Below are 14,013 nucleotides of genomic sequence, written 5' to 3'. Positions count from 1 at the left end.
CCTGAAGAAAGGGCCAGTTTTACCCATGTCGGCCTTCTCTCTACAGTAAGGAAATCACTTCTCTGACCACTCTTAGAATTGCTAATGGTTGATGATTCCTGGTTTAGATTAAACTGGAAATTACACACATATGTCTGTTTCTCTGGCAACATTTCTCTAACCCAGGTGAATCACATTGATATTAAAACACAAAATTCAATGAATTAGGGTGTCCCCATTGGTTTGAGTTGGAGAAGTCCTGATAAAACATATTGAAATAATTTTATAAGAATTCTTAGAGTTTGGCAACTTTGAAAAATAAAGGAGTCGATTTTCTTTTCTACTTCTCTAGTCTGGAATAATTTTTCCATGTAGCCAAGTGAATGGATTTTGAGTAGAAAACTGCAAACCATCTGAAAAGGCCAAATGTAAATTAGTCACTTGGAGCAATAACCACATGAGCTGGATGCCTGTCATTAATTATTTACCTTTATCATTTACATGCAGATAAACTTTTGAGTACTTGAGGGCTGTCACTTTGTGAGGGACTTGCTTTATGATCTAAATGGCAAAAAATTAAAAACTTGACAATATTAAGTATTGGTGAAGGTTGTGGGTGAAACAGGTATTATCAGGGCTGATAAGGAAGTAAATTGGTAACAGCAGTTTGAAGGACAATTTCTGGTACCTAGTAAAATAAAATATATATTTCCCTTTCTCAGGGTCTACCCTATTGAGAAAAGAATGTAAAACAATCTCTCATGTCCCTCAACATGGGAATATGTAGGTAACTTTGATAGAGCCATACTCTAGAATACAATGCAACATTTAAAATCAACGAATGAGTCTTCTTATGTACACTAACATATTTAAAGCTGAAAACGTATTATTGACTAATAAAAGAAAACTCCTGCCATATAAATACATTTAATATAACTTTGTGTAAATAAACACAAAATAAAATGAAACAATATAATTAAAAAATCTAGAAGGCTAGGAAACATTGATAAAAAGGTGACCCAGGAAGTGGTGAAGGCACTGAGATTGGTGGGTATAGGGTGGTCAGGGAACCTACACTTACTGGTAACTGTTTTACTTAACCCTAGCTGTTTAAACAACTAAAGTTTGATATTCTGATGTCTTAACACCATAGAAAGGTATTTTCTGCTCCAAAGTCCAAATGAGTTCTCCCCAAATGTGGCAGCTCCCCCTCCTGGTGGTAATTTAGGAAACCAGAGGCTCCTCCGTTTCCTGACTTCTCCATCCTTAGGGCAGTGAGTGGGGCGGGGAGGTCTCTGGAATCTGCCCACTGTGTCTTCAGTGTCTGAATGTCAGAGATAGGGAGACAGTGCACCAGTTACACACAGAATGATTTTACTGGCCTGTCTGGCAGTGGGATTTCCCTTCTTGACGCCTATTCTGTTGAACAAAATGAAAACAATGGAAGTGTCCATTAGGCACTGGCCACAACTCTGTCATAAGACAGCACTGAGCTAAAAGGGAGTTTGAGGATTCTGTAAGGTCTAGCTCAACACCTGGAGAAAAGAATCAAATTTATTGTGACGAGCTAGTGAGTACCTGTGAGAGTAATATGGTTTTTTCTTTTTGCACATGTATTACTAATGTGACTTAAGAACTAATTATAATTAAATCAAGACATAGAAATTAACCAACATTGATTGATTAAAAACAAGTGTTCCATTTTATTCCACCCTAACTCCAAGTAAGCTATGTAGTTTTACTTCTCTGATCATGGAATTTCTCTCCTATTAAAAGGAAGGTGTGGAAAATAATCATAGATAACCTAATTACTTTTATTAAATAATTGTCGGCATTTTGTATTTTATTTTTTTCCACATCTGTTAAGTGCCATTCATGATCACTAATCAAGAGCTAATCAGTATTACCATAGTTGAGATCATCCTACTCGAATCAAAGAAACATGTTAAGTATGTTCCTTTTTAATGATTTTTTAAAAAAACATGGAACTAGCTAAAGTTGCGTTTTAAGACCTTTAGGAATCCATTGGGATTAGGAAATGCTGCTGGGAATTACTGGACTAAACCTTTTGCTGGCCCTATCTTTCTAACTTAGCATCCAGCAAGTGGCTCAAATAGGGCACTGCTTTTACTGACATTTGTGAAAGGAATGAATTAATTCATGAGTTAAATTTATCCAAAAATGTGGTATATGTGTGCATAAGAGAACATAAGGTTTATGCTAAGAGTAGAAAAGGTATTCAATAATTGATAATATATTAATGAATAGTTTTCAAAAGGAAAATTACTTTATTACTGAAAAGGCATGCAGTCAAATTAGACGTTTATCAGGATTAAAAAGAAAGAAGTCATAAAACCAAGGAATAGAATAATTGTTTGTTTTTCTTTCCATAGTAAGTAACAAGATCTCAAATCAACATTTAGTACTTCCCCTAGTCCTAGATACATTCCCTAAAACTATCAAGGGGAAAAAAGAATGCCCACTACTTCCCTCATTATTTAAATTTTTTTCTGAACGTTCTTTTTATATATATATATATACACACACACACACACACACTATATATATATACATATTTTCTCATCTTATTGCAATGTTATTGCAATATATATACATTCTTATATATATATTCTCATGTTATTGCAAGGGTTAGAACAGGACTATATATAAGAAAGGAGGATCTATATATAGGTAAGGAGAAAGGGAATAAAAATATCAATATTTGGGAATAATAGATGATTTGGTCCAGAAAACTTTTTAAAACCTTCCCAAAACACTATTAATATTAATGAGTATTCAGTTAAATGCCTGGGTTACAAATGGAAATACAATTTTTAAAATTCCATTAACCATTTAGCATAACTAAAATATTCAAGGATCTTAAGAAATGTTAAGTATCCAAATATAGAAAACTACAAACCTCAGAGGGTGCAACGTATTTTTTGGTGGCCAGGCACTATGGCTCATGCCTGTAATCCCAGCCCTTTGGGAAGCCAAGGCAGGAGGATCCACTGAGGCCAGGAGTTCAAGACCAGCTGGACCCCGTCTCTATAAAGAAGTAAAAAATTTAGCCTGTTATGGTGGCACCCGTGTTCTCAGCCTACTTGGGTGTCTGAGGCAGGAGGATTCTTTGAGCCCAGGAGTTCGAAGTTACAGTGAGCTATGATCGTACCACTGCACTCCAGCCCAGGTGGCAGAGTGAGACCCTTTCTCTAAAAGAAAGAAAAGAGAAAAACTAGGGAATTTTTTAAAGATAAAAATAAAGATTTAAACAACTGGACATGCATTTCATATTCCTTTATAGGAACATTGGATATTGTAAAGATGTCAACTTTTTCTTAGTACATTTAATTTAATTTGAATCAATCTCTCTCCATGTTTCTTTTTTGAATTTAACATAATTACTTTAAGATTCATATGAAGAATAAAAAACAGAGTACAGTTATGACAATGCTGACATAAAAGAGTAATACAGAGGGCAAAAATAAATCTACCAGATGTAAACTACATCCTAAAATTTTAATAACTAAAAGGATATTGTACCATCATAAGAAGAGAGCAAGAGCTCTGTGTAATGGAGTAGCTTATCCAGATGAGATCTTCCAAGGCATAAATATATAACATCTGACCAAGGCAGCAGCCTAGATGATGCAAATATACCACCTTCTCTAACTAATGCTGTTGCTTCTCCTGGGACCACTCTCTTCCCCCACCCTCTGTGCCTGATTAACGTCTCTGCATCCCTCAGCTTGGGTCTTTCTCTGACACCTCACTCTTTCCCCATGGACTCTGTACTATCTTTATGAGCCATTAGTAACAGAGCATGGACTTATTATGGAAGTCATTAAAGGACTTCAATTTCATACTTACAGGGTGCTTGATTCATACTAAGAAGTCCAGTTAGAAGGAGGTCTCCATTGCTGTGGACTTCTCCTGTACAATGTTATTGTCAGTACTTTGGATCAAAGTCAAAAGAGTTTTGCCACCATGAGAGACACACATCTAGAATAAATAGCCCATAGTATCACTGACAGAATTAAGACCCAAAATAATCTGAATATGTCGAAGTACTGGGTTCAATTAAATGAGATGAATTCTATCAGGTTTACATGTAAGCTCCTATGACTTGGGACCTATAAATTCACACATTTATTGCATTGACTCATTCATTATTGTGTGTCAGACAATGGGGAAACAGGAGAGACAAGATGGAGCCATGACACACTTTTAATTGGTGAATTAATGATGCTAAGAATTGCTTGATCAAAAGCTCTGTAGCAGCAGGAATGGGGTCTGTCTTAGTCATCTTTGTTTCTCTAGCACTTAGCACCTAGTGTGAGATAGGGTGACTGAAGTCTTGGTCAAGTTATTAAAAATTTGGTAGGTAGAAAGTGGAAGAAAAAATGCCTATTAAATTTATAAGAGGATCAAAAATTTTTATGGCATTTTGAGACCATGTTGGCAGCTGGAAGTGCATTTAGGAAAAACAGAGTAAATTATATCATTGGCTGAAATCTTTCAATGTCTTGACATTGCACTAAGGATAAAATGGAAGCCATTTGCCATGGTTTAGAAAGTCCCACATAATCTGACCCTGCCTCTTTCTGTGACCTCATCACTATCATCTTGTTCTCTTTGACCACCCTCCTGCCACAAAACCTTCTTTCTGATACCATAACACACCAAACCCGTTCAATCAAAATTCATTCTTGTCTTAGGGCTTTTGCCCCTATGGTTCCTGGGCCTGGACCTCTTTAATTCCAGATCTTCACATGGCTTTGTTCAATTAGGACTCATCTCCGTCATCACTTCTTCACGGCAGCCTTCCAGACTGGCCAATCTAAACTAGTTGGCCTTCCCGAGCCATCAGGTTTATTCTCTGTCTCCTTACTTGTTTATTTCTAGCACCTAGAACAATATCTGGCCTGTAGTAGTTACTTAATAAGTATATATGAAATAAACAAATCTTTGAAATAGCAAGACAGATCATCAGAGAGAAAATATTCAAGTAAATTAGTTTGGTTGAGAAAATAAGGCATATTAGAATGAAACTTATGCCAATTTATAAAAGTAAAATTAATTAATTAATTCAACTTGCATTCCCTTCATCAAGAACAACGAGATCTACCTTGAACTAGTATCACCCCCATCACAGGTCAAGCATATTTTACTTCCATTGTTTTGGCTATATATAATGGTTATTTACCATACATGAAATCATCAGTCTTATTTATCTCACTCCTAGGAGCATATTCATTTGCAGGTCAGCATAATGCATTTACTGATTTCTGAATACAGATAAGTTTAAAGTTTAATGACTCTTGGTGTTTATTATGTATCTGAATAATAGAATTTCCATTTGGATTTTTGACATATAGCAGAACTGCAGTAGCTTTAGCAGAACCACATAAAACTACCCAGATTTCGCCAACGAATTTATCTATTTTCATGTTTAGATACAAATTTTTTAAATCCTAGTATAGTAAATAATTTTAATATAATTAAAACATTTGCCTAATTAAAAACACATGCTTGGTTATATGGTTCTCTCTTTTCAGAGTTGCAAAATCATCAGCTAAATAATGATCATATGTCAAATGGCATTAATATATTGTTAGTTACAAATTTTCCTCTTACTTCACATTTTATTAAAATCAGACTCTCAACCCCTTTTATTTCTTGGAAGCGAACTGTCTTTGAAACACAGAAATTACAGGCATTTACAATTTTAATTTATGCCCCCAAATTAAAAAGTCTCACATTAGATGATGGTTTCTCAAAAGACTTGTAGAACTTCAGAGCACTTAAACATAAACTTGAGAGTTGCAGTTTGGTAAGGGTATTTACCAAGAGCTTAGAGTTCCAGCTAACAGACTTCTAGAGAGTTAGAAACTCTCAAAATAAGAAGCAATCACTACGTTGATTTCCCTAAAAGTATTTGTGTATGTCTGTTTTACCACAACCTCACCAGGTTTATGTTTTAATCTTTTTTTATTATTTTAACTTTGTATTTCAATAACTAGTTTGAATATTTTCCTATGTGGTTATTTTCTACATGCAGTTTCTTTCACGTGAATTACTTATAAACATCCTTAAGAGTTTTTTTTTAATGCATTTCATAATTACTAAAAGAGATAAAATGCTCTAAAAGGCAGACCTTCTGCTTTGGGGAGGATGCACAGTAGTTTATGTCTTCTTTATGATCTCCCAGCTTGTATTACACCATTTTGTTTCTAAATAAGGAAAAAAGTTAGTTAACATCAATGAATATCCGGTAGATATCCTAATATCTACAAGTAATACCTACAAGAAAAGATAGAAGCTAGATCCTGCCTCCACCACACCATCACCCTATCAACTTCCATAGCAAGAATTTCTGGGGAGTAGGGATGGATGTAAACAAAACAGAACAACAGTGAAAATCTCCCTGAGGAGCTTGAAGGCAGGGATCCACAGCACAATTAGCTATGAATAAAATCTTAGCTATTTCTGGACTAATCATATTTACCTATAAAGTGTAGGGTATAATTTAAACATTGTTTATACACATTTCAGCACCTGAATAATTTAATGTATGATTTTCTTTTATCTTTCATGAATACATAGATAAATAATGTATGGTATATTTTACTCACCTAACATCACAGAAAATCTTCCTGTGTTATCTGGCTCTCCACACTTCCCAACTTTTGGAGCTTTGATCTAAATGTGTTAGAAAAATACCATCGCCATTATAATCTACTATAATCTTAATCTCACTCCAACAATATTAAAAATATAAAAAATTAAAATTTAAAAAAATTTTTAAAAACAAAAGAAGACATAATCCTTTTCATAGGAGCACAATGTAGATTTATGTATATCAATATTTAAATTATTTTAATTCCAGGGATAAAAGTATAAATGTAAAGTGTAACTTTGACATGTGAATGTAACAGTATAAAATCTAAATAGATTTGGAACTGGTGTGGCTGTCGAGTTAGGTGACCGCTGAACCTACATCTGAAATGTTCACTGATTTAGTCATTTTTATCTGACTGTGCAATGCAGTGGCATGGTTGACTGCATTAAAAGAACTTGCTAATCTCAGAGCTTCAGAAATGATAAAATTGTACATCGAATTCAGGATACAGGAGATACTGATAAAGAGTTCAAAATCATAAATCCAGTTTTAAGCTTTATCAGCGATCACATCATGTTATAGATACTTAGATACTTGCTACCTCTCCTGATAGAAATGAATTTGAAAGGCAGGGACAAAAATCTAATTCAAATTCAAAAATGAATCTGAAAGAGAGGGACAAAAATTTGTGTTTGCAGCATCGACCATCGACCATGGAGCTTTATACCTACTCCAGGTTCAGTGAATGTTTACAGAAGAAATTGATGAATGATCAATAGAATGATTTCTTCAGGTGCGTGGGATTTTGTTCTGGCTAGCTGTCCCATTCACTGCACATTATTTATGTATTGCACATTGCATGCGTGTGTGCATGGTGTATGCGTGTGTTTCTTGTATTTTTGATTGCTCTCCTTTGTAGAACAGAAGCTGTTGGCAAGTATAGTCTCTGTGGGAAGCAGAATAGTGCCCCCTGCAAGATATCCGGGTTTGAATTCCTGGTATCTGTGAATGTGACCTTACATGGCAAAAGGGGCTTTGCAGATCTCATAAGTTAAGGATCTTGAGATGGGAGATTATCCTGAATTCTTTGGGTGGATTCAGCGCAATCACAAGGATCCTGAAAGTTAAGAGGGAGGCAGAAGAGGAAGTGAGAATGATGCCTCGCCAGGCCCCAACATCCCCCTGTGAGTTTTGAAGATGGAGGAAGGGGCCCCATGAAAGGTGTGTGAACATCCTCTAGATGATGAAACAAACAAGAAAATAGATTCTCCCTGAGAACCTCCAGAAAGGAATTCAGCCCTGCTGACAACCTAACTTCAGCCCAGCAAGCCCTATGTCTGATTGTCGGGACTATGAAATAATAAGTTTGTGGTGTTGTAGGCCACTACGTGGGTGGTAATTTGTTACAGCAACAACAGGAAACTAATACAATCTCTGACACCTTTTTAATCTCCTGCAGCTTCTAACACAGTGTGTTGCACGGAGAGTCAGTTATCTCTTGTAGCTGATCGCTCTCATCATTTCCTCTTTATTCTCTCAGTGTTTACTACTCTGTCCATGCCGGAAGAGGACTGCAGTGGTCAGGATTTCTCTATTTGCAAATGACAGAAATCCAACGTGAACCAGCTTGAGCCAATTAAAAAAAAAGAAAGAAAAGGAGGGGCACACCTCACACAAGTGTGACCTCTGAGGGATGGCATTGGCTTTATTCCCAGCTGAGACTAGGGCCCAAATCAGCCCACGAAGCCTCTCTGTCAATTTGCTTTGCTTTTCTTCTGTATTCAGCCTCCTATATTTCCATGACTTGCAAGTTTTTCCTGGCAAAACTTCCCTCTTTCTTTCAGGGAAGAATTCTTATTTGACTACCTTTGTGGGTAGTGTGGTTGAAAATTATCTACTGACACATTAAAAAACACCCCAACATGTTGGCTTAAAATACAAACATTTCTTTTATTTACTTATGATTCTGAAGTTTGTGCAAGGCATGTCAGGGACAGCTCGTCTTTCCTCCATGTGACACCAGCTTGAGGCAGCTCAATTGGAGCTCAAGGATTCACTTCCTGGACAGCTTCTCCCATGCAAGTTACTGCTGTTTGTTGGCTGGAAGTTCAGTTGGGGTTGCTGGATGGAAGACTCAGTTCTCCTTCACATGACCTCTCCACATGACTAGGTTGGGCTTCTCATGGTCTGGCAGTCTTAGAGTAGCAGGACTTTGTATGTAGCAACTGACTTCTTCCTGAGAACAAAGTGAAAGCTTCCAGTTCTTTTAAAGGTGTAGCCCAAAACTGATACAAGGATACTCATGCCACATTCAATTGATTAAAGCAGATCACAGGGCCAAGCTCAGATTTATGGAGAGGAGACTGCATACTCAAGGGCATGAATACCATTGTCATGGTTTACTGCGGCCACCGGACTGTGGGTTTAGTCTACTATGGTGGATAATGAACCTTTGTGACTAATGGTCTAAACAGGACCATGGAAAAATGGGAGGGCAGGCTCTCAAAGGAAACAGGACTGAAAACAAACCTCCAGTATCCATGGCAACCATTTCCTAGAGTGCTAGAAATTATTCAATAAAGCAAAGCTATGTTTCTCTTTAAGTGTATTTACTATATAATTTGTACATTTTCTGGATTTGGGCAAGTAATTAAAAACTTAGGTTTAAAGTTAAAGACTCTCAAACGTTTCTCCCTTTCAACTTCTATTTTACTACGAATAAAAACGATGGTGATATGTAGCAAACAGTGATCTAAAGGAATTAACTTGTGCAGGATTCATGATAAATAAAGTATAATGTTCCTAATCCAATGGTGGTTGTTTGCCATAACCTTTTTAATGTGACAATTCTTTGGCCTACATCTGCATTTTTATAGTTTGCATTTATTCTCAACAGTATGAATCCCAAATTGTCAAATTACTTAGGCTGATTTATGATAATTAGCTTTAAGTTAGAATATTTGAAATGCATTCAATTAATTTTATCTGTGTAGTGAGGTACAATACGGATTTTAGCATTACAAAGTTTTCTTTATAATATTAGCTATGCATTTGTTAAAGGACATGGTGGACTCAAATTACTCTCATTTGAATTTTATATTTAGAAAATGAGCATGCAGTATTAGAGATTAGGCAGTATTTAGAAAATGCATGTAGAAGGATTATCTAGGATGGAATCACTGAAAATCCTGGAATATTTAGCACACACTTGTTGATTGATTTTACCTGCAGCAAATATGAGGCAATAACAACTGTGTAAATTATTTAGAGACTAGTCATCTGTATGGGGATTCCTTAAAATCATTTCAGAAAACAATTTGGCAGGGTATTTCCTTTATACTTATTTTTTCCAAGTTCATGTACAAAAGAGATATAGATCCATACAAAATGGATTATCACTGATTCTTTTATAATGAAATTAAATATTTTAAAACATTCAAGTGACGATTGGGTGATCTTTCCTAGCTAAAGCTTTCTTCGGTAGTTTATTTATCTTAAACATTATTTTTGTCTTTCAAAGGGTATTATATAGTGAATGTAAGAGATTTATTAAAAACCTTGGATTGCTTGAGAGTGCTTTAGAACTTTGCCTTAAAATCTGCACATAGGCAAAATTCCTGATATTATGAGTTGGGATTTCCAGTGTAAGAGGATTTCAAATCACTGCTGAAAAAAGGGCTTGTTAGAGATTTCTAAGCGTCCTATGTCAGAAAGGCCCAGCTACTTACACAATCGCTGAAACTAAAATGGGGCAGGACCAGACACATGGAATGAAAGAGACCAATTTAGACCAAGTGAAAGGGATCAACTTCTCTTAAAATGAGCCTTTTATTCTAGAGAGATATCTTATACAGCTCCAAAAGCAGGTAGAATAATCAGCATTTACATAGTTATGGATCTCTTTGTATATGGAGATGGGAATTTTTTTTTAAAGATTTCCATTGTTTAAAGCAGTCAGAGACATAGTGTTGGGAAGAGCAGATATTTTAGGTGTTTATAGACATGCAGTTAGAGACCCCAAATATTTACTTACAAGTCATGTGACCTTAAAACATTCAAAATAACCTCCTCACCCCCCCCCCCCCATAATAACATTTTCGGGTATCAGTCCTGCACTCTCTTGGGGTTGTTCTGAAGATCCAATGAGAGAATACCAAAATACTTTACACACTACAAAGCATTATGTTATTAAAATTTATATTATCACTACTAATAATAAAAATAAAACATGACTGGGTAACTGGCCTATACATGATGCATTTTAAAAGTCCAAGTAGATTGGAAGTGTCTTATTTTTACAAACATGTTCATTCCAAAAGTATACAAGGTCCAAAGTAGTTCATGCATTTCCCTCCTATTATTTTTAAAGTACTAACCCTTATTTTATTGACTTGCAGTGGACACAAAATCTGGAGAGATGACTGGACACATTTTTCCTGAATAGTTGGGGATTATATTTTATTAACTGTAACCCAGAAGGGTCACGGCTGTTTTTAAAGAGAAATTTGCCTCTTGCTATGGTTTCTTGAGATGATCAGTGTCTGGTTTTAGGAGGTTTGGCAATGGTGTTGGGTGTGTGGGGCTGGTGGGATATTTTTGTTAATGGTTTGTTTCTCTGTGTTTCTCTCCCAGCTATCGGCAGGACCCTCATCCCCCGTTACTTTAGCACTGTGTTTGAAGGAGGGGTGACCGACCTGTATTACATTCTCAAACACTCGAAAGAGTCATACCACAACTCATCCATCACGGTGGACTGCGACCAGTGTACCATGGTCACCCAGCACGGGAAGCCCATGTTTACCAAGGTACAGGACAGGCTCTGTCACATGCCCGGCTTTTCCTACTCTGAGTGCATTAAAGAATAATAATTATGGTTTTCCTATGGAACCTGGGGCTGATTGCTCATCTCCCAGATACTTTCAACACCATGAGAGAATCTTCCTTGTCTGTGACATGGCTTGACTCTTGGGGTGAACACTGTTCTAAGATGTGTGCACGAGATACTGAGCACATGAAAATCAAAGAGGAGGGAGCCAAAAACTAAGAGGAAGAGAGGTTCTACTGCCTTTTAAATTTTAGTTGCTAGATTAGAATTGTTGTTTTATACAAAATATCTACTATAGCTGAAGGAACATATCCTGTTTTTGCGTGGTCAGCATTGTATTTGTGCTTTGTTACTGAAATAACTTTTTGGAGCTGAATTCAAATTTGAATAAGGGAAGAATCCTCTAACCATGACCCAACTGTAATCTGTAAAGGAACATAAAAACTTTAAAATGTCAATGAAATTAGGGAATTCAATAAGCAGCTGAACAAGTATACCTATAAAAGAGTGAATGAGGGGAGGTCAAGTGTCAGGATCAGATTATCACAATGTTTGAGGCTGAATTCAAAGCCCCATGGAGGCTGTGAAATGAAAAAACAGAAGAGACAGATCTTTAACCTCATCTTCTATACATTTTAGATCTACGATCCTTGCCCTACATAGAAAATTGACATATGGAGTGTTCCCTCTCACCAAAGACCTTTCTGGAACACTACAGATAATCTCTTTATGTCTTTTTTGCAGGTAGAAAAATTAGTAAGAACAAATATTTAATCACAGAATCTGACAAACAGAAGTTTATTTTAATGAACACTAGTTCACTGCATTTTGACTAACACTCAACATGAAACTAATTTGTGATATTAATGATAGCAGCTATCTCTTTCAGTTCAAAACACAAATGACAACCCTCTCTTTATGCTTAAGAGAGGTTGAATCATCAGGGTTAACTGCAAAAGCCCAATGTATGAAACTGAAGATGTGTTTATTACTTATGCAATTTTGCTGCAAGAATAAAAATATATTTATTCATTGATCTTGTTGGTATAGTTTCATCTCTCCAGTGCCCATGCTGGTGTACAAAACCAAAGGCAAAGGAAATGGTTATAAAATGCAAAAACAAATCATCAAATACCATTGATTCTATGGCATCTTAATTTTGTCAGTAGACTTTTTAAAATGTAGGAAAGGGTAGGGTTTTTCTTTCTTCCTGGTCTAAACAGGCAGAGAGGAAAGTTGTCATTCAGAGACAAAGAAGCTTCACACTGGATGCAGAAGTCCTGGCTGGCAATAGACTTTTGCTACATGGAAAGTAATGATCACCTGAATGATGGTTTAATCTGTCCATGTCTCACTTCATTCTGGAGATGCAGAACATTTACATAATCTTGTAGATCAGAGGGACATGCAAGCCATTCATTTTGCGAGCCATTCATTTCTAGTGTTACAAAGTCTTAGCACTGAAGAGAAAGCCTTTCTCTGCTGCTTCCTTATTGTTTTTTTTTTTTTTTCTTTTTTCCTCTAGGCTTAGTGTTTATTTTTAGGTAATTCAAGAGAAACATACCAACTCCTTATGCTGTAAGGGGGAAAAAAAAATCCATGATAATTAAATTAAAAGCTTTGCTGTAATTAAGGAGTTGCTTCCAAAGCCAGTAGCCATTGAAAATAAAAATGCATTTTGTCGTAGTCCTTTTATATATTTGCTCAGTTTCTTTCTTTCTCAGGCCAAAACTGATTCATAAATGAACATAGCTTCTCTGAAGGTTTAGTGCTGAACATTTGGGACTTGTTTTAGATAGAAAAGAGTCCCATTCTTCTGACAAATCGATAAAGTGTTATTTTCATTCAAATCCAGAAACTAGGGTTTTCCTGTGTGGCATTCTTTCTTATCCTGAAATTTTCCTCTCAGATGGTTGAGTGGTTTGTTCAGGTGTCTAAGGCAGTCACCAGAAAGACCTGAGCACGCCCCTGCACACAGCTCCCTTGCCCCAAGCAGCAATTGTTTGGACCACCCATCTGACGCGACTCCAAGGAAGTATATTTGCCGACTTTTGAAATGAATATTTCCATACCGTGATGAAAAATATCACTTTCTGAGAAATGGAGCTCAGTTACGTGGACTTAGTCCAGATGCTAATTATGCACATTTATTTTTAGGAAATTTGAAAGGATCCATTTTTTTTCTTTTTTTCCATTCTCGATTTTTTGGTTTTTGTTTTTTTGCTCCTTGGTGATTATTATAATACTCAAAAACCTTTCCAATATTATTGTTCTTATATTAATTAAAAATAACTCATTTACATGTAATAAAATATTATGACTGTTTACTACAAAACAGTGGGCTAATGACCTTTCAGACCTTTTTACAAAGAAAAAGGGTCCAGAAGCCAATGCTTATTTTTAAAGGGAAGCCTGCTATTAGTACTTAGCATACTGTGTGCAGGCAGCATCGCAGTGTTCTAATTTAGGCTATCAATAAACTCTCATTCCCCAAATAGCATTTGACCCAGTGGTTCTGAGTTGCTTTTATGAAAATTTGGTCAACTCGTGATTCAAAAATCAGCTGCAATCCTAATCAACAGAAATA

General features: G+C 36.0%; 1 protein-coding gene across 5 annotated transcripts in view; it reads left to right on the top strand.

The window, feature by feature from the left end:
- LDB2 (LIM domain binding 2) overlaps positions 1-14,013 on the top strand; it is a 403,464-nt gene that overhangs the window by 305,139 nt on the left and 84,312 nt on the right. For all 5 annotated transcript variants that reach the window (XM_025385299.1, XM_025385298.1, XM_025385297.1 and 2 more), the window contains exon 3: positions 11,234-11,406. In XM_025385299.1, coding sequence (XP_025241084.1) covers positions 11,234-11,406 — 173 coding nt within the window. The remainder of the gene's footprint in view (positions 1-11,233; positions 11,407-14,013) is intronic.

This window comes from Theropithecus gelada, chromosome 5, assembly GCF_003255815.1.
Source record: "Theropithecus gelada isolate Dixy chromosome 5, Tgel_1.0, whole genome shotgun sequence".
Lineage (NCBI taxonomy): Eukaryota > Metazoa > Chordata > Mammalia > Primates > Cercopithecidae > Theropithecus > Theropithecus gelada.
The sequence above is the reverse complement of the archived record's forward strand: the minus strand, read 5'-3'. Positions and strand labels throughout refer to the sequence as shown.